Below are 18,666 nucleotides of genomic sequence, written 5' to 3'. Positions count from 1 at the left end.
TTCGGAGCACGTGGACAGCTGTAAACTGGACTTAGAGCCACTCAGGGTTCTTACAGACTGTCGGCTCTAAGCGGCGGTGGCGCCAGCCCCTTCCTGGGGAATGCTGCCCCGGCCCCCTCACACAGGCCCCTGCCGCCCTCCATGAGAGACGAGCCCGGGGCTAGTTTGCCCCAGAGCGCGGCTGGCAGGGAACCGGAGGAATAGGTAGGGCTCGAGGGCGGCACTAGCCCAGAGGACCCAGGCCCGGCCGCCCCCGACTCGCCAACTTTACAAGTGGGCCCTTTCTCAGAGCAGAGCGGTCTCGCGCCACGCCCCTTTGTCTGAGGGGAGGGAACCAAGGTTCTAGCCAGGGATTAGGAAGACCCCGCTTCCCTTCCTTTCTTCCCGCGCCTCCCCTCCCCTCCCCCCCACAGTGGAGATCCGAGAGAGTGGCCTCGGACCGCAGCGTCCGGGCCCGCCCTTTGCCCAGAGTCGGGCCGTCATAGGCCGGATGCCTCCGAGTCCGCCATCTTCCCGGCAGCCCCTCTGCAGTCACTCTCACCGCCAATCACAGCCGGATCCTTCGGGCGGGCAAGGACGTGGCTCCCGTCTGCCCCTGCGGGCTCTGGGGTGCTGGCGCAGCGCCCGAGGACGCACCAAAAGCGCAGGGGAGGAAGAGGCCGACCTTGCTCTCTCCTAAAGCCCCGCCCCCTAGTTCCGAGTCCGCCCAATGACCGAGTCGGCAGCGGATGAGTAACAGCTTCTTTTTATATAGCGCGTCCCTCACAACAGCCCTGTGAGGTAGGTAGTGCCACCAGTCCTACACCCCTCCCTTTTTTGGGGGAGGGGGCGCTCGGCCTCGGGGTCCGGTGGCCCGCCCCCGGGCACAGCTGCTTCCTGGTGGCTCAAAGAAGTGGACTCCCGGGCAGCTCCCTGCCTTTTCGGAACCCCGGAGGTCCCGGGAGTCCGGCTCCCCCATCCCCCGGCTCCTTCACTGCAGCACACTCACTCAACACACCCGGCAGCGCTGGGAACTCACATTTTTGTTTTTAATCGAAGTTTATGCAAAGAACCCGAGCTCGGGCTCGATCCTGTCCTGGAGTCCGGGCCGGCCGCGGGCTCTGGGGGTCACTGGCAACTCTCAGGGCGCATGGGCGGGCTGGGCATTCGGGGGGCCCAAAGGCTTGGCCATGCCCTGCACCCCCAGGCAGGGGCAGCAGCTCCCCGGTGGGGAAGCGGCCGCGGTCCCCGGGGCCAGCCGGGAGCAGGGCTGCTCACACGGGGAAGACTCGGAAGGCCCCCGCAGCTCTCTCTGCAGAGCCGGGCTCCAAGGCAGGGGGAAGAGGCATGCCCTAGCCGCGGGCCGAGGGAGGCAGCAGCTCCCGCTGTGCCGCGGAGAATGGGGTCCGGGCTGGTTCTGGCCCTGGGCTCGGGCAGGCACTAGCGGCGGTACATTGCGAAGGCCAGGAGACTGACCAGCAGCGTGAGGCCGGCCAGGCCCAGAGTGGCGGTGGGGGGAAAGAAGGGTCGGTACTGGATCTGGCAGTACCAAAGCAGTGTCAGCATGAGAAGCAGCAGGGGGAGCAGCAGGTTGCCCACTCCCAACCCCGAGGGGCCGGTCTCTGACCCCGGTGGGCAGCCGTGGTGTTGGGGACCTGCTCTGGCGGCCACGTGGCAGTGGAGAACGCAGTTGGGGGGGAGGTGAAGGGAGCCCAGAGTCTGGGCATCGTCTCCGAGAAGCTGCCCTTGATAAATGAGCCGCACCTGGTGTTCCTGGCCTGGAAACTGGGTCCTGAGGAGAGAGGGACCTGGGTAAGAGAGCAGGCCTCAGCCAATCCTAGTCCTAGGCCTGGTGGCCACAGCTCTTCTCCCCCCCCCCCCCAAGTCTCTCCTCCCTCCAATAGCCCTGAGAGAGCTAGAATTAGGACCCTCCGCTGAACCATGCTCAGAAGGGTCAAACTAGCAACTCCAACAAGGTCGAGGTGTAACTGGGAAGTTTAAACAAAATAAAGACACATGACATCCCATGCCTCTGCAGGGATCTGCTTCTGTTTGAGTGTGATGAGCCCTGGACTGAGATGGTTGCTTCTCTCTAGGACTGTAGACCATTCCCTGGGCATCTCCTTCCCTTCCCTTGGCTCTCCCCACCTCTACTCACCTTTTCAAGGAGCCAATGGTGTCCTGGGGCCAGGCTCTTGCCACCTGCTCCGAGTCGTTGAGGAACTTCAGCCTAAGCACCAGGGGTCCTGGTTGAGAGCTGGGGGGGGGTGCTTCTGGGGTTACAGTCCCAGGCTCTGACTGTGAGTTTGGCACTCGCTGCCTCAGTGTGGGGGCCTCAGGACCCGAAGCATCCTGGCTGTTGCTGACTGTGGATACTGCAGCCTCTCTGGACTGTGTTGGGGAGGGGGTCCCTGAGTCCTGGGGCAGCAGATCACTTTGTTCTGAGGTGTGTGTAGAGATCCAGGCCAGGCCCAGCACCAGGAGACAGAGGAGTGTCCCAAAAAGGACAGTCACCTCGTCCCCCACCCCCTCAATCAGGGCCATGGCACCTGCCTAGGCCAGGCTACTAAGCTACAAGGACATAAAGAGGCCAGTGAGATAGCAGCCTGCCTAAAACCCCTCTTCTTTCACTAACCTTCTATTTCCCATTAAACTCTAGCTTCACAGCCCTCCATTCTTTGAATTTACCCTACCCAATATTCCTCAATTCCTTTGTCTCCTAAAATCCCCAAATCTGCCTCTCTACTGTTTATCTCTAAATTTCAAATTCCATCCTTTGGTTCCTCAACAGCTGTTTTCTAAATCTGCACCATCAAACTACATTCCACCTTGGGGCCTCACAATTGATCTTCTGAAGTCCCCAAACTTTATTTCATGCTGTTGCAATCAACTAACCAACTCTTTAATTCGTTGCCCTCAGTTTCTCTGCATCTTAATTATGCCCCCAAATACACCTCTATCCCCCAAACGCACTAATTCTACTCTTCTGTATACCAAAAGCCCCAAATTTGACTTAATACTCTACTCCCATCAACTGCAAATCCCATTTCTGAGATTTCAACTTCTGTCACCGAAAATTTCCCAACTTGCCTCTAAAGGGGGCAATTCTTTCTCTATCGCTAAACCCCAAGTCCCCTTACTGAGGGCCTCAATTTCTGTCTCCTAAACCCCCCCTCAATTTATACAACTTCAGGGGCAGCTGGGTGGCGTAGTGGATAGAGCACCAGCCTTGAATTTAGGAGGACCTGAGTTCAAATCTGGTCTCAGACACTTAACACTTCTTAGCTGTGTGACCCTAGAGCAAGTCACTTAACCCCAGCCTCAAAAAAAAAAAAAAAAAACATTTACACAACTTCCACCCACAAACCTAAGACCACCTTTTCAGGCCTCAATTCATGCCTCCTAAACGCCCCTTCCACCTCTCCATCACTACATCATTCCTCCCTCCACAGAAGACAAACTCCCATCCCTTGAGACCGTCAAATCCAAGTCTCCTAAAGGCAACCCTCCGCCCACCGCGGCCACACAACTCCTTCCATCCCCAAAGGCCAGTCCCATCCCTAACTCACGTCTCCTAAACAGCCCCCATTCATCTCTACCCAACTCCTTTCCTTCCCAAACCCCAAGCCCGCCCTACGGAACCTCGTTCCCATCTTTTAAAGACCCCAAGCTCGCCCCAGCCCTCGCTTCACCAGCTCCCCATCCCATCCTCCGAGTAGCTTATCTTCTGTTTCTCAGTACTCCAAATTCACCTGTACGTTTCCACTGTCTCCCCGCCCCCATCATCAAGCTCTAGACCCGGGATCCTCTAAGGAAGTTCCCTCCACCCAAAAAGACACCTCCCCCCAAATTAAAAGGTTTGCGGAGGGGTGTCGGAAAACCTGGGGACATATCCGAGGAGGGGAGAATGGGATCCCAATACCCTCTACTCACAGCACCGCTCGGCCATCTCCATGTCGGACACCCCAGTGCTTCCGGGAGCGCGACGCCGAGGTCGCTCCTACCTGTCCACCCCGCCCCCCGTCCCGCAAGACTCGCCCAGGGTATTATGGGACTTGTAGTCCCGAGGATGCAGCTTAGGCCCCGCCCACTCACTCATCTAATTCTCCTTCAGGGGGTTGGGAACTAGAAAAGCAAGAAGGTGGGGAGAGTCAGGGGAGGAAGAGAATACCCAAGTAGCCCCAGCCAACTGTAAAGTTACAACTTTGGGTCAAAGCTGAAAGGGGTCTTAGAGATCATCTCTGCAATATGTGAAGTCTATGGATGCCCTTGTAAGGAAAATGTTTTAAAGTGCATAAAACAACAGGATTAAAAAAGGACACTAATCATGTTGAAATGTCATTACCCTGTTATATATTTTAAAACCAGTTCAAGGATTCCACTTTAAGAACCACTGATCCACTTCAACCTCCTCATTTTGTAGATGAGGAAACTGAAAAGCCAGAGATTTTAAATAGATGTGCTTAATATCACAATATCACCTCATCCTGAATTCACCACCTTTTTCACAAAGAGAAGCTTAGCACAGAAGCTAACTTCACTCAAATACCATCAATAACTTTTTTTTTTTTAAATACCTGCAAATGAATCTGGTTCCAAGGACCTGGAATGAGCCCAAGGACCGTGTGTGTGTGTGTGTGTGTGTGTGTGTGTGTGTTCTGAGCTCCATTCAACTTTTAAGGGCCTCTAGTCCCCACACACACTTCCCTTTCCAATATCTTTGGTGTCAGATTCATTTTACCCTGGGCTTCTGGGGATCTGCTGTATAACCTGACTTGTATATGCAATAAATTCTAAGATGGTCTTAGTTTAAACCTCATTCTATCATTCCCTAGCTATGTGACCTTGGGTAAAATGGAAATAATTATCACACCACCTACCTTGAGGCCTTTTAGTTAGGAAAGCATTTTGTAAACCACTACAGAACTACACATCAAAGCCCATGTTGTCTTTAGTTGTTATCTGGCCAGATATTATCTTAGAATTTTAATACCAGAAGCCAAACTAGGGATCATCAAGTCTAGTTCCCTCATCCTCTATTTGAGGACCTGAGGTGTAGAAAAGTAATTTGAATTGTCCAAGACCACACAGCTAATTAAAGACAAAAATGAAAATTGAACACTGATCCCCCAGAGAGCCCATAGGGACATTAGAGCAGAAATTGGGCACACTTGGAGAAAAATAAAAATAATGGCGTGAAGCCGTTCAGCTTTGGGAACAAGAGGAAGAAGAAGTTTAAAGACATATCCTCCATCACAAGAAGCTGCTCATAGCCTGAGAAGTCTGATTGGTAGAAACTCCCTATACTCCATTGGAGCAAAAGAACAGATTTTAAGGATTTCCTGGGACCACAAGAGATCTCTAGCAGAGGAAAAGGGTGGGGCTTCTGGATCCACATGAGCCCACCACAGACCAAAATAAAGGAGAGAAAGGGCTTGGAGAAAAGAAAAATGAATGGAGACATACATTACAGTGGGTCCTCTTCCTTGAAAAACACTGGCTAGGGTAAGTAGAGGATACAGTAACACTTGTTGCCTCTAGTTTATTTCTTTGTATAGTATGCAATTCTCCTTAGTGATATTCCAGTTTTCCTATCAGAAAGGTCAATCAAGTAATTATTAATAGGCCTCTATGTATAAAGCATTACTGTAGGGATTAATGAAGAATTTAAATATCTTGTAGGTGAGAAGTGATGGAGGACTCTGACTCCTGAGGTGTGATGCTCTGGATATCATTCAATCATCTTTTTTTTTTTTTTTTTTTTTTTTAATTAAACTGCTACACTCAGAACCGAGAAACTCAGAATTCTGATCTCCAATTAGACTGTTGGGTCTTGGGTGGGAGGGGGTGGGGAGGAAGAGAAGTTTTGGCCTTGTTACTCCCTGAAAATAAGCTTTGGTCAGCTTGATTCAGGAGTGACAGCATTCATTCATTCGTTCGTTCGAAACACTTAAGTGCCTAGTATGTGCCCGGTGCTACGCTAAACTTGGTCTGGACACTGGTCCCTCTTCTCTCAGGCAATCAACAGGTATTGCTTGAGCAGCCAGAGAATTAACGGGTGTCCAGTGGTGCTCCCACTGGCACGTGGGGTCACTCCGGGGAGTGAGGAGCTGATCCCGGAGGAAAGGAGGAGGCCAGGGGCAGCCGGGCAGTGACCACTCTGAGAAGAGTTAACGGAGGAGCGCTGCTGCCTCCAGGGCTGAGGGGCTGGGGAAGGCTGGGGCGGAGAGCAGCATCTGAGCGGCTTTTCCTGCGAGCCGGCGCGGGGAGGTGCAGGAGGACGGGCCGGAGCGCGGGCTCAGGAGGCCAGGGATGCTGGGGGCACGCCGGGGTGAGGGCGGGGGCGGACTGAGAGTGGCGGCGGGCAGCGTGCGCGAGGAATGGGAGGGGGAGGGGAGAGGGGCGGGGGCGGCCGCTAGGGGGGCTAGGGCTGCGTGTGCCGGTGCCGGCGGGGGCGGCGGTGCGTGCGCATGACGCGGGGGGAGGGCCCGGGCGGCGCGCTCCCGGTCCCGTTGTTGTTGCTGCTGCTGCTGCCGCTGGTTGCTGGTGGGAAGCAGCGGCGGGCGGCGAGATCGTGGCTCCGGGAAGCGCTCGGCAGCGGCGGCCACAGCGTCTGCAGCGGCCGCGGCGGCGCGTCCGGCTCTCCGGCCCCATGCACTAGCCCGCACCTCCGGCTCTGCGGTCCCGGTCCCTGCTAGACCCCGACCCCCGCCGCCGCCGCCGCCGCAGCAGCGCCGCCCCCGCCCCGGCCCGGCCCCCGCGGCTCCCGAGCCATGAACTTCCAGGCGGGCGGGGGGCAGAGCCCGCAGCAGCAGCAGAGCCTGGCGGCCTCGGGGGCTGGCGGCGGGGGCGGTGGGGGCGGAGGGCAGTTCGGCGGCGCGGGGCCCGGGGCTGGGGGTGCAGGCGGCCCCTCCCAGCAGCTGGCCGGAGGGCCCCCGCAGCAGTTCGCGCTGTCCAACTCGGCGGCCATCCGGGCCGAGATCCAGCGCTTTGAGTCGGTGCACCCCAACATCTACGCCATCTACGACCTGATCGAACGCATCGAGGACCTGGGGCTGCAGAATCAGATCCGAGAGCACGTCATCTCCATCGAGGGTGAGCCGGGCTCGGGGACGCCGCGGGCAGCGGGGTCAGGGGCTCGGGGGAGAGCGGGGGGCGGCTGCTCCGTCCCAAGAGCCCGGGGCCGGGCGTAGTTAGCCGCCGTCCGCGGCATCGCGGGGCCCAGCCACGCCGTTTCCCGTCCGAGGCTCTGCGGGCTGGGGGCTTAGGCCGTACCACTTCCTCTCTGGCTGCACTTCAGGCCGGGCTGGGGTCCAAGCCACGTTCTGCTGAGACCCCGGCGCAGGCCACTCGGTCTGCAGTCTGGGGACACGCCGCTTTCCCCTCCCCTCCCCCTCCCTCCTCCTCGGGCCCAGAGTGTGTATGTAGGTGGGGGGCGAGACTGAATGGGGAGGGGAGGGTCGCGTTTGAACAGTAAAAGGGCTAGGGGGAAAGGGCCGAAGAGCTAGAGGCGCGGGAGGTGGGGCTGCTCGTGGAGGCGTCCAGGCAGCTGCTCCGTCCTTCCCCGGGGGGCTGGGGATCCGGAGCCTCCCTGGTAATGGCATCTTTCCCGGGCCGGGCTCCTCCCGGCCCCCAGAGGCTGGCGCTCGCCCCCAGCTCTCTCCTCCCCTCCCCTCCCCCTTCGCACACCCCCACGCCGCGGCGGGGGAGCTGCGGGCCCGGGCCTGGCGCGTGGTTCGGCGCCGGGGGCCGCGTGGGCGCGGACCCGTTATTCCACGCCCTCCAGTCCCCACCCGTGCTCTGCAGAACCGCCTGCTCAGATCCATGCGGCTGCTTCCTCGGGAGCCGCCCCTGGGGCGCTGAAAGGAGTGGGGAGGAGGTGTGGGGAGGGGGCAGGGCTGCTCCCCGCCTCAGTGCTTTTATCTTCACTCCCTAGAACCGGGGTCTCTTTCCGGGACGGAGCAGCCCCCGAGATGGGAAGCCGCTCGTGAGCTCCGGACCTTGGAACTGTTCCCCGGTTCTGAGCCCCCGGGCCAGGAAACTCCGTGGCACCCTAACCTTTGAGCACCGGGAAGGGACAGATGGAATGAGACTCGAGCCATCTGCCTGCCTCCCGGGGCCGCATTTTGATGGGGAAGGAAAGGTTCCTGCCTCCCTCTGAACTGCAGTGCTAGGTGTCTGAGGGCCCAGGGGGGGTCTCGGAACTAGGAAATCGTTCTTGCGGTGGGGAATTGGGGGGGTGGGACTGTGCTGGATCCTGGTGGGTTAAGTCCGGGTCCGGGACGGGCACTGCCCCCCTCCCATCCTTCCTCAGCCCGCACCCTTTCTCCCCAGCCCAAACTCCACCCCCTTGGGAGAGGGTAGTAAAAGCTGGAGAGATACCCTCAGACTGAAGGGGAAGAGGCAGGACCCGCCATAACGGAGGCTTGCAGACTTCTTTCCCTCCGAATTCTCATCTCTTCTGGGCCTTTTCCTCCCAAGGCTGAGTCCTGTGCGAACTCGTTAAGCTATACAGCGGCAGGGGAAAAAAATCTCATTAACCTGGATCTGAGTCAGTGGCCTGGATCATCTGTAAGACTGGGTTCTAGCCCCATGCGTTAGAGGTGGGCATTTCTGGGGGCGTTGGGTGCTGGAGCGAGTGGCAAAACCCCCTCCTGTTAAACGTGTAGGGAAGGAAGAAGACACAGAACCCCATGCTCTTCTGAGGGAATAGGGAAGTTCTGAACCATGGGAGATTCTGGGATTCCCTGCCCCCATTTAGAAAGTGAAGAGAGAGCTTAATATGAGCAAGAGAGTGCCTGAGACAGGTAGGGAAGGGAGCAACTCTCGAATATAACATTCCAAGAAGTGTGAAGAAGGGCTTTGTTAGGTTCATGAGAATACTGACTGATGATATTGAGATCGAGCCACCAAACCTGGGTTTGGAGATCTAGCCAGAGTTAACTGGAGTCCTTTGCGTTTTTCACTACCACCAATTCAGAAAGAAGTCACACCTCTGAAAACATCCTTTCAGTTTCCTCATGACTTTTCAGAAACCTGCTTCTGCTTGTGTCCAAGACACTTTTGTGTCTCTTTAAGAAACTACAGTCCTTCCATTTGTCCCATGATCCTGGCATTCCTCATATAGCTTCTCTCCCTTTCCAAATTTTCCTTTGTCATGTTAGTCATCTCCCCCATTCTTATTTTCTTGCCCTCCCACTAAGCCCTTTCTTCGACTTTTTTTTTTTTTTTTTCATCTATCCTCAGTACAAGACTTAAAAGACCCATAATCTTCCCTTAATTATTTCCTGTCCTGTTGATGAAGTCCAGGCTCCTGGTTAACCTTTTTTTATTGCTCCAAATTCACTTCATCTCCTATTTCTCTCTTGCTCACCACTTTGGTTATAGACTTGAGGAGTTTTCTTGGTGTTTTGTTCCTTCTCCAATCTTAGCCCTGCTTTTCCTGGAAATGATAGCCTCTACCCATCCATCAAACTGCTTTGCTTCTGTCCAGTAAAGTGGTCTCCTTGCCCATTTTTCTCTTGCCTTCCTTTTGCCCCTTCACTTAGAACCTTTTCCTAATGTATTAGGGGTAGATTTGCTAAATCCCCATTATCTCCCTCCTCAAAATAAAACCCAAACTCTCAAATAATGACACTTCCCTACACACACACACTCATTCATATTCTCTCTCTCTCTCTCTCTCTCTCTCTCTCTCTCTCTCTCTCTCTCTCTCTCTCTCTCTCTCTCTCTCTCTCTCTCTTGCTCTCTCTTACACCCATAGTGAAGAAAGCAGGAGAATAGTATCAAAAGATGTTTGGTTCTCAACTCTTCCGATTCTTTTGAAACCCCACTTGAATGCTAAGATCATAAAATTATGTTTTATTATCAGTAAATGTTTGATTTGTATATCTATTTGTAATACTGATATATCCAAGTTCCCATAAAAATTTCTCAGGAGTCACAAGTGGAAAACGTTTAAGAAGTTCTGATCTAAAGTTCTTGAGTCTTAGGTTTTTTCCTACAAAATGAGCGTGATAAGTATTCTCTTGCTTTACAAGTGAAAACCAAGAAAGAAAAAGCATGTAAAGCAGTGTGCATAATACATTATAAATTAGCTTAGATTATTCATCTTCTTTTTCTTAGATTGTCAACTCCTTGAGGGAAGGAATGACATCTTCTCTGTGTTTCAAAAGGTTTTCCAGTTAGCATCAGTTAAAACTTTGGTCAATTATGATGAATTATTGATTCCACCCTATCCGGAAGGAAGGAGTTGAGAGGCAGTTAAGTTGCTGAGAGATCCATCTGGAGGTTGAGAAAATGGAACAGTAGAATTGCCCTACCTGTCCTGTTTGTTTTCAGTATTCTTCCCGCAGGACCCACAGATAAAATATGGTACCATCTCCAACCTATACACATCATGAACCAAAGGAAGAGGAAGAACTTAAGGCTTTTGATGCTAAGAAGAAGAAAGTTCAGTAAGATTGACTTTTTAAAATACATATATTTTTATATAATTAAATATCTCTCATGTACAATATTTTTAACTTTTTTTTTTTTTTTTTTTAATTTTTGAGTTCCAAATTCCTTTCCACCTCTTGAGAAGGAAAGCAATATGATATTGACTGTCCTTGGCTCTAAAGAGATGGTCTACACTGGCTCAAGAGCTCCTATACTTAGGTCTCTTAAGTCTTTTTTTGACTTTGCTTTAGGCAGTCAGGGACTAGTAGTTGTAAAATGGATATATATCAATCAGGAGAGATTTGGCTCTTCTCCCCACTTCCCCAGTTCAGTTGGTGAAGATGTAAAATTCTTTAGACTATCCACCCAATCCAGCTTTTCCCCTTCCACCTCCCTAGTTCAGGCCTTCTCTTTACCTCTTGTCTAGACTCTGGTAATTTCTTCTAATTGGATCTTCTCTCCATTCTTTTCCCTTTTCTATTCATCCTCCACACTGTTGCCAAAGTAGCAATCTTAATACTGAGGTATGATCATGATTTCCCTGTTTCCTACTAAATAAAATACAAACTAAATAGCTTGGTATTCAAGCCCTTCTACAGCCTCAACCCAATTACCTTTCCAATTTTCTTTAATACACTGTACTTTCAAGTGTTCTCTCTTTCAGCCAAAATGTTCTTCACCTTGTTTTGTCATCTTCCACTTATGTTCCCCATTTCTAGGGCAAATCACCTACCTACACATACTCTATCAAAAGTGTTATTTCTTCTTTGAACCCTGGGTTTTTCTTGTATAGACTCAATATCTTCCCTACCCACCAAAAAATTAGATGTACAGAGTAAAGTGACCTGCGGCTTCATCTGGAGGTTTAGGATGGGGTGGAAAGTTTGAGGAAAGAATGAAACCCCAGTCATGACAAAAAGGTAGTACTTTTAACTTATATACAGTGATATTGTGAAGTATGTAGTATTAATGCCTTGATTTTTACAAATAAGGAAACTGGGGCTCATAAGTTGTAATTTCAAGGTGTCTCAAGTATCAGAGGTACTTGAGGCTGGAGCCTGTGACTTTAAATTCAGTATTCTTTCTAATATATCACACTACTAGAGAGGCATTGCCTATGCCTGAATTTTGGGTATGAAATTAGAGGCCTGGAGTTGAACCTTTGATTAAATTAAATAACTTGAAAGGTCCCTTCAAGCTGTTAAATTCTAGGCTGTGCACTTTCTCCTCAGGTGGCCCTCTGCAACTAAGGTCTCAAATAAGAGGCTATACGTACGTTTTAAAGATATTTATTGATATCATTTTATATCACTATCAGCTCTCACTCTGCTACCTTCATTTCTCTAAAGACATTTTCCATCCCCTTTTGTAACAGCAGGTCAAACAAAATTAATCAATTATGGAACCGTACATGATTGTGTATGCAGTATTCAGCAGCCATAGTCTCCCATCTCTAACAAGAGAAGGAAAATACATTTCTGTTTCCTGAGACCAGGCTTTATTATGTCGTTTGATCTGAATTAGCTGCCTTATGTATTTTTTTTTCACATGACCATAGTCTGCCATAGTATTTGAGTCCACTTTCTCAAACAGGACCCTCATGCCCCTTCTTCCCTAAGAATAATAACCAGAGTCCCTGTCATGTGTTTGACTGCTAGAAATTCAAGAACAGTATGGCACGGGTCCTGCTTTTATAACAAAGCTTACAGATCGCTGAGGCCGGAAAGACATGAACAATTAAGAAACAGACACTAGACTGTCCAGTAATAAAGTGCTGAAAACAATGGTTCCCTTGATTAGTGCCATGGCAGTTGAGAAGGGGGTGATTTGTTTTGTGCTGGGAAGTAAGGCCTGAAGGAAGTAAGCCATCCACTCAGCCTTCAAGTGCAAATGAAGTTTGTGTGATGGGGGGGGGGGGGGGCCTTGCACACTGCAGACAGGAATGGACGGAAGGCCACATGGTGGGAGTGGACAAGAGGTAGCCATTGGGGGATCCTGTATCACGGCCTGATCCCCCCGGCCAGTCCCAGGGCAGAAGACTTTTAGACTTATTGATATAAGAGACCTGATCCTTTGCCCAAGGCCTCAGGAGAGAGTGACCTTCCCGCCTTGTTTCCTAACCAGCTTAGACTTGAGGGCAATAGTTGAGGTGAGAGGGTTGAAGCCTTTCTGGGCCTGAGGAAAAGGTGGGGAGGGTTTCTTATAAATATTGAAAGACCTTGTGGCAGGGGAAGGGTTTGGGGAGTGATCTGCTGCTGGTAACTTGAGAGAGTCCCTGTTGCCAGAGAGGGGCAGGGAGAGGCACTGAGATGCAGAGGGAGACTTGGCTGTGGGAGGTGACCTCTGCCCCTCCCCCTTTGGCACATGGGGGCACAAAGCACAAGGCTCGCACCCTCCCCCCAAGGCCTGCCTGGCTCCGAGGCCATCTGAAAGAATTCCAACCTTTCTGAGAATTTCTGCCCTCGGGAATAGGGGGAGCTTGGGGGGACAGCCAAAGGAGCCCTTCCTCCAGCACTTGCTGCTTGTATGACTGCGGGCTGTATGTTAGCGAACTTTCCTGAGCCTGTATTTCCTGTGGGGATAATAATGCCTGGCACTCACCCACCTCGAAGATGTGTAAGCAGCAAGTGCAATGTAAATGAGTCATTATTAATTTGGGGGAGGTGGGGAATACAGACTTGGGACTTTGTGAACGGAAGGCCATACTGGTGAGGAAACTCCCTCTCCCTCAGCGGCTGGGAAGGGAACAAGCATTTATTAAGCTCCTACTATTGTTCCAAAAGGTGATCTCATTGGATTGCTAACTCTTCTGCAATTCGTGTCCTCAGTTATTTGGAGTCGCAGAAAGAACATGACCTGCCTGGGTCGGTCACACAGCCTTCACGGGTCAAGGTCAAGAGTGAAGCCTCAGAATCGGGCTTGTTATCGTTACTAATAAGGGAAGAAGCTGAGACAGGTGGGACTAGACTCCCCACCCCAAAATATCTACTCCCAAACTGCCTGACATTCTTCTGTATGTTAACTACTGGAAATTCTTCCTATTAGAGATTTCCAGGGATTAACTGGACCCCTCTTTAAAAATACAAATAAATACCTTTAAATTAGTTCAGTCAAAGTGTTCTTCCTAATAAATAGCCCAGATCCAGTAGAGAGAATAGGAGTTTTCACTGGGAAGAAGGAAGGTAAATAATATTAAAATACAGATTGATACAGTGGGTGCCTGAGCAGAGGAAGGTCATGAGGAAGCAGACAGGCAGGCAGGAAGGAAACATTTATTAAGCACTTAATGTTTGCTGCTACAAATATAATAGGTGTCCCATTTTATCATTGGGAAAGCTGAGGCAGACAGTGGTAAAGTGACTTGCCCAGCCCCACATAACTAGTAGCGTTTTTGTCTGGATCTGCATTGGGGTCTTCCAGCCTCCAGGCCCCCCAGCCAGCTGTCTCAAGTCAATAATTTAAAAACTTTTGTTCTTGATATCTTTAGATTGTTAAAGATTATTGAGTATCTGTCCAAAGAGCTTTTCTTTACGTAGCTTACATTTATAGATATTTATCACATTAGAAGTAAAAACTAATTATGAATTAGTAGATTCTGAAAGGGTTTCAGAGACTCCCAGGGTTCTCCGGACCACCTTTGAGAGCCCCTGCTCTAGAGGAGCAGACGTAATCTGTTGAGTACTCTTTTCTGAACTACTGACTGGGGCTGGTTTTTAAAGCTCAGCTCCATTATGGGTGAAAAAGACTTTTTTTGTGGAAAAGCCTGGGACTCTAACCCTCATTTATAACATTGTTTCCATGAACAAATTCATCCCAAGTTCAGAACCTCCTCCTTATAAACTCTTTATGACCATTGCCTTAGAAGGGATCTGCCCTCAGTACTGCCTTATTTATCTTTTTGCTTCTCTCCCCAAATAAACTGTGAGCTCCTTGTGGTTTAACTATTCCGTTCAATACAGCAAATGCTTATTAAAGCCTGAAACTCCTCTACTCTTAGGGGTCTTTTAGTCTAGTAAAGGGATATGTCATACATATCTAAGGAGAGCAAAATGATACATGATTATAAGTGTGAGGCAATTGTGGAAGGGAGGCCATCCGGGAAGTTTTCATGGAGGAAATGGCACTTCAATTGGACTTTGAAAGATGCCTGGGAATTCAGGAGAGCTTTGCTGGCTTAGGTATGAGAATGCAGGGTGTGTGTGTGTGTGTGTGTGTGTGTGTGTGTGTGTGTGTGTGTGTGTGTGTAAGAGAGATAATAGCTAGGAAGTCCCTTTAGAATGCCCCTTCTGCAGCACTGTGGGAAAGTTGGATCATTTAAAAAAAAGAAATCAGTTCTGTTGATAATATTGCCTCAAAGGGAGAGGTAGTCTTGGGGAAGGAGAGTGCTTTAAAGGCAGGGGATCCAGTGAAGCTTCCTCAGGAGGTTTGGCCCCTTAATTTAGGAGATCACCCCTTCTAGTCCCAGTTTTAACCCCAACTCTGTAACCTTCCACATTTAGCTTTCCTGGCCTTCTTTTCTAATCTCATAAATGAGAAAGGTTGGTAGGGAGTTTAGGCTCCAAAACCTTCTGGTTGTAAGTAAGCAGCATTTTTTTTTCTTTGGGGAAAATGTAAGGCCTAGGGAAAGGGGAGTTGTAAGCAGATGGGGTCCTCCTGGATTATGGAATTTAGGAGAAAGCACTTGTGATCCCTTGAATCCTGGGACAGGGAGAAATAGGTGAAGAAGAAACTGGTGTGAGATCTGTTTCCAGCTTGTTGTCTGTGGGAAAGGGGGAGGAAAGCCCTAATCTAGAGACTTTGAAGTTCTTCCCTCCTGAAGTCTGTGATCCAGGGAAGGATCATGGTTTCCTGTGAAATGTTAACAGTGACTCAGAGAACTCACAACAGCTCCTTAGGTCATGGAGAAAGAACTCCTGCTTGGGAAGCTGTCCCTGTGCATAATCCCCAGGGCTTAGCGCAGCATCCCACATGGGCTTGACATCTCACACATATGTTGATAATGAAATAAATGTAGGACTGGTTAACAAGACTGAGGAATTTAAAACCCATTGGTAATCGGTGTTTTAGGTCATAGCTTTGTGGCATCCTGGGAGCTGGCTAGTCAGACCCTGCTCGTAGTACAGATGGAGAAACTGAGGCCTCCAGAAGGCACAGGGCACATAATTCGGGGGTCCCGAGTCTTGTCCCATAGGGGCCTTGTCTGCATCATCCTTCAGATTCCCTTTCAGGGCTAAGTCCTTAGGCTAAGTTCCTTGCCCTCTAACTCATGGGGCTTACCTTAAGGTCATTAATTTTAATCTCATTCTCTGGGAATTACACCTGCCTCCTACCCACCTTTATCGGAAGGTGTTAATGAGCTACCAGAATCAGAGGGAAGATCCAGAATCCAGGGAGTGGGAGCCTCCTTAATTCACAAGCTGCATAATTAATTGAGTTCTGCAGAGCCGAATTGAGGGCAGTTTACTGGGGACATCTTCGCAGAAACTTGGTTGTAAGGGCTTTCTGTCTCCTTCAAAAATGAGGTGGTACAGTGCCAGAGAGCACTGGGCCTGAAGTTGTCCCACCTCAGAGACCTGCTAGCTGTGTAACTCTGGACAAGTGCTGCCTCAGTTTCCTTGGTATAAAAGGGGGATAATAACGGCACCCTCTCCCCTTTGGGGGTTTCAAGATCAGAAAGCACAGCTAGGGGTACTGTCAATCACTAAGCAGTTACTGAGAGCCCAGCTGCACCAGGCTCTGACCCAAGTGCTGGGGATGCAAAGGATGGCAAAGGACAGGGCCTGCCCTCCCAGGGCCTTCCACAGAAAGAAGGCCTCCTAATTAGGGGGAGTCAGTGGAAGGGGGGGTTAGGGTGGGACTTGAGGGAATCCAGGGAAATAGCTCCTGGGGGACCACTTGAGTTCAGAATTTGGGAGCTGCAGTAGTGCCAGGCCCACCCTGCAAGGATCCCCGAGGGGGACTGGCTGACCCAGATTGGAAAAGGAAATTAAGTTGAGAGGGCAACAGATGGGGCAGTGGAAAGATCTTTGGTTCTGTTTGTTTACTATTCTGGGAAAAACAACTTTTCCTTTTTATGTAAAGCTTGAAGGACTAAATTAAATCTTCTAGGACTGTAGTGTGTACTAGAAAGGGAACCCTCTGGGCTGCATATTCATTTAGAAAACCACAAATTCACATTATTTGTGTTGCATTTCAATTATTTTGTTAAACATTTCCCAGTTTACATTTTTTCTCAGTTCAGGTCTGTCTTGGGAGTTTTGTTGACAGTAAATTTGACACTTCTCTGGTATCTTCCATTCCATCCATGATCTAATGGGCTAAGCTAGGCTTGAATTTGCTGTTCTGACCCCAAAACCAGTGCATCATGCTCTCTGTTACTTTATGCTAAATCTTTAAGCATGAAACTTGTTGCATCATGTTTCTAAAGTGGTTACACATTTCCCTGCCTTATGTAGAGCATACTGAATATAAATTAGCTTTAAGAAAAATAATTCAAGGGGCAGCTAGGTGGCGCAGTGGATAGAGCACCAGCCTTGAATTCAGGAGGACCTGAGTTCAAATCTGGTCTCAGACACTTAACACTTCCTAGCTGTGTGACCCTGGGCAAGTCACTTAACCCCAGCCTCAAAAAAAAAAAAAAAAAAAAATAATTCATGTTGTTTCCTCGTTTGATTGGAAGATCCTTGAAGGCAGGGACTGTCTTTTCACATCCCTGCTACTTACACTGTGCCTGGAAAATAGTAGGCATTTAATAAATGTTGATTGATTAGGGGAGAGGGGGAAAGGAAAATAATTCAGATTCATACTTGTTGTTTAGTTTACAGAATGTTTTTCCTCACAAAGATTTTGTAAAATATTCTTATTATCCCTATTTTACAATAGGGGAATTGAGACTCGGTTTTAGAAATGTGCTTCTCAGTCAAGAATTTATTAAATACCTACAATGTGTCTGGCACTGGGGATATGGAGACAAAAAAGAAATCTTCCTTCCAACCCCCAAGTCTACCCTCATCCCCATGAGCTTATAATTAATCAAGGGAGACAGCTTTGCAAAATAATTTGGGGAGAAGGCACTGGGAACAGGGGCCAGGAAGGGACTTCTGGAGGAAATAGCTCTTGAGCATTCAAGCAGACATCTTTATTAGGGCCAGTGGTCTCTTACACCCCGAAGTCACTCCTCATTATCCATTCCAGTGCTCAGGGCTTGCTCAGGGATGCCGGGCTATTTGCCCCTTTCCTAAATGACCTCTGGCTCCTGTGTATTTTTAGTTTGTGTGCATCCAGTTTTTGTGGTCTTTCACTGCAGTCAGGCTGTCTGATACTGTCGGCAGTAAGTGGCCCACACTCTTGGCCATTTGTGACCTTGAAAACTCATTCGCCAAAGATATGAGAATGCTGGATAAAGTAAAAGAAGATGGGTGTCCAGAAAGGACCCGAGGGATTTTGGATGACCAAAATGTGACAGAGAAACATTACTTCCCCCAGGTGCTTTTTCTTTACGTTTATACAGACTCACATGATTGCAAAGTGCTTTTTTCTAGATTCTCATTTAATCTGACAACACTTCTAAAAGACAAAAAGTGCAAGTATTATTATCCCCATTTTGCAGATGAGGAAACCGAGACTCAGGTTAAATGACCTAGCCAAGGACATACTGTACCAATGCAGAGCTAGGATTCCAAACTTGCTCCTAGGCACTGGCTCACCTGGATGAATTTTTGCACACCCAGGTTAGGCTTTACCAACCTTTTTGAATTCTCATTGTCATCCCCTAAAGGAAAGTGCACGATCCTCCTTCTAAAGGACTCATTTTTGTGTTTCCGACTTTCCCCAGCCCTGGCTGGGTTTTGATCTAGTAAAATGTCCAAATTCCTGAATAAGTTCTGCCTTGCCCGTTCTGCAGCTGCAATGTGGGCCTCAGGGAGGGGGTGGCTAGCAGCAGGAGATGCTTGGAAGCAGGACAAAGGGAGAAGGAGCCTGGTGGTTTGTTGTTAGTTTATATTTTCAAAGAAATGAGAACCTTTGATAGCGAATGTTATGCTAGACCTGGTACTCTTGCAAAATATAGTTCTGGATAGATCATGTACTTGAAAGTATAAATACTTTAGGGCAGCTTCATACCTTTAACCCTCTCCAGATAATGCATCTTAGTCTGAAGCAGATCACCTGGAATATGGCTTTAAGTGTGAGGGAAAGGGACCTTGCCTTTTATAACTCAAGCTTAAAGTCTTCATTATTTATTTATTT

General features: G+C 49.6%; 2 protein-coding genes across 5 annotated transcripts in view; one reads left to right on the top strand and one right to left on the bottom strand.

The window, feature by feature from the left end:
* Nucleotides 1-727: 727 nt before the first annotated feature.
* On the bottom strand, nt 728-4,018 carry TMUB1 (transmembrane and ubiquitin like domain containing 1). The gene is made up of 3 exons (XM_074267492.1): nt 3,913-4,018; nt 2,138-2,550; nt 728-1,771 (listed from the first exon to the last, which is right to left on the bottom strand). The coding sequence occupies exons 2-3, from the start codon at nt 2,521-2,523 to the stop codon at nt 1,420-1,422; spliced, it is 738 nt and encodes a 245-aa protein (XP_074123593.1). The 5' UTR covers nt 2,524-2,550; nt 3,913-4,018; the 3' UTR covers nt 728-1,419.
* Nucleotides 4,019-6,673: 2,655 nt separating this feature from the next.
* Nucleotides 6,674-18,666, top strand: part of AGAP3 (ArfGAP with GTPase domain, ankyrin repeat and PH domain 3) — an 81,592-nt gene continuing 69,599 nt past the window's right edge. The window contains exon 1 of one of the 4 annotated variants that reach the window (XM_074267483.1): nt 6,674-7,074. In XM_074267483.1, the coding sequence (XP_074123584.1) occupies nt 6,753-7,074 (322 nt within the window). In that variant the 5' untranslated portion in view covers nt 6,674-6,752. The remainder of the gene's footprint in view (nt 7,075-18,666) is intronic. The other 3 variants (XM_074267479.1, XM_074267480.1, XM_074267478.1) reach the window with 3 other exon arrangements.

The sequence above is a fragment of the Sminthopsis crassicaudata genome, chromosome 5 (assembly GCF_048593235.1).
Source record: "Sminthopsis crassicaudata isolate SCR6 chromosome 5, ASM4859323v1, whole genome shotgun sequence".
NCBI lineage: Eukaryota > Metazoa > Chordata > Mammalia > Dasyuromorphia > Dasyuridae > Sminthopsis > Sminthopsis crassicaudata.
The sequence above is the reverse complement of the archived record's forward strand: the minus strand, read 5'-3'. Positions and strand labels throughout refer to the sequence as shown.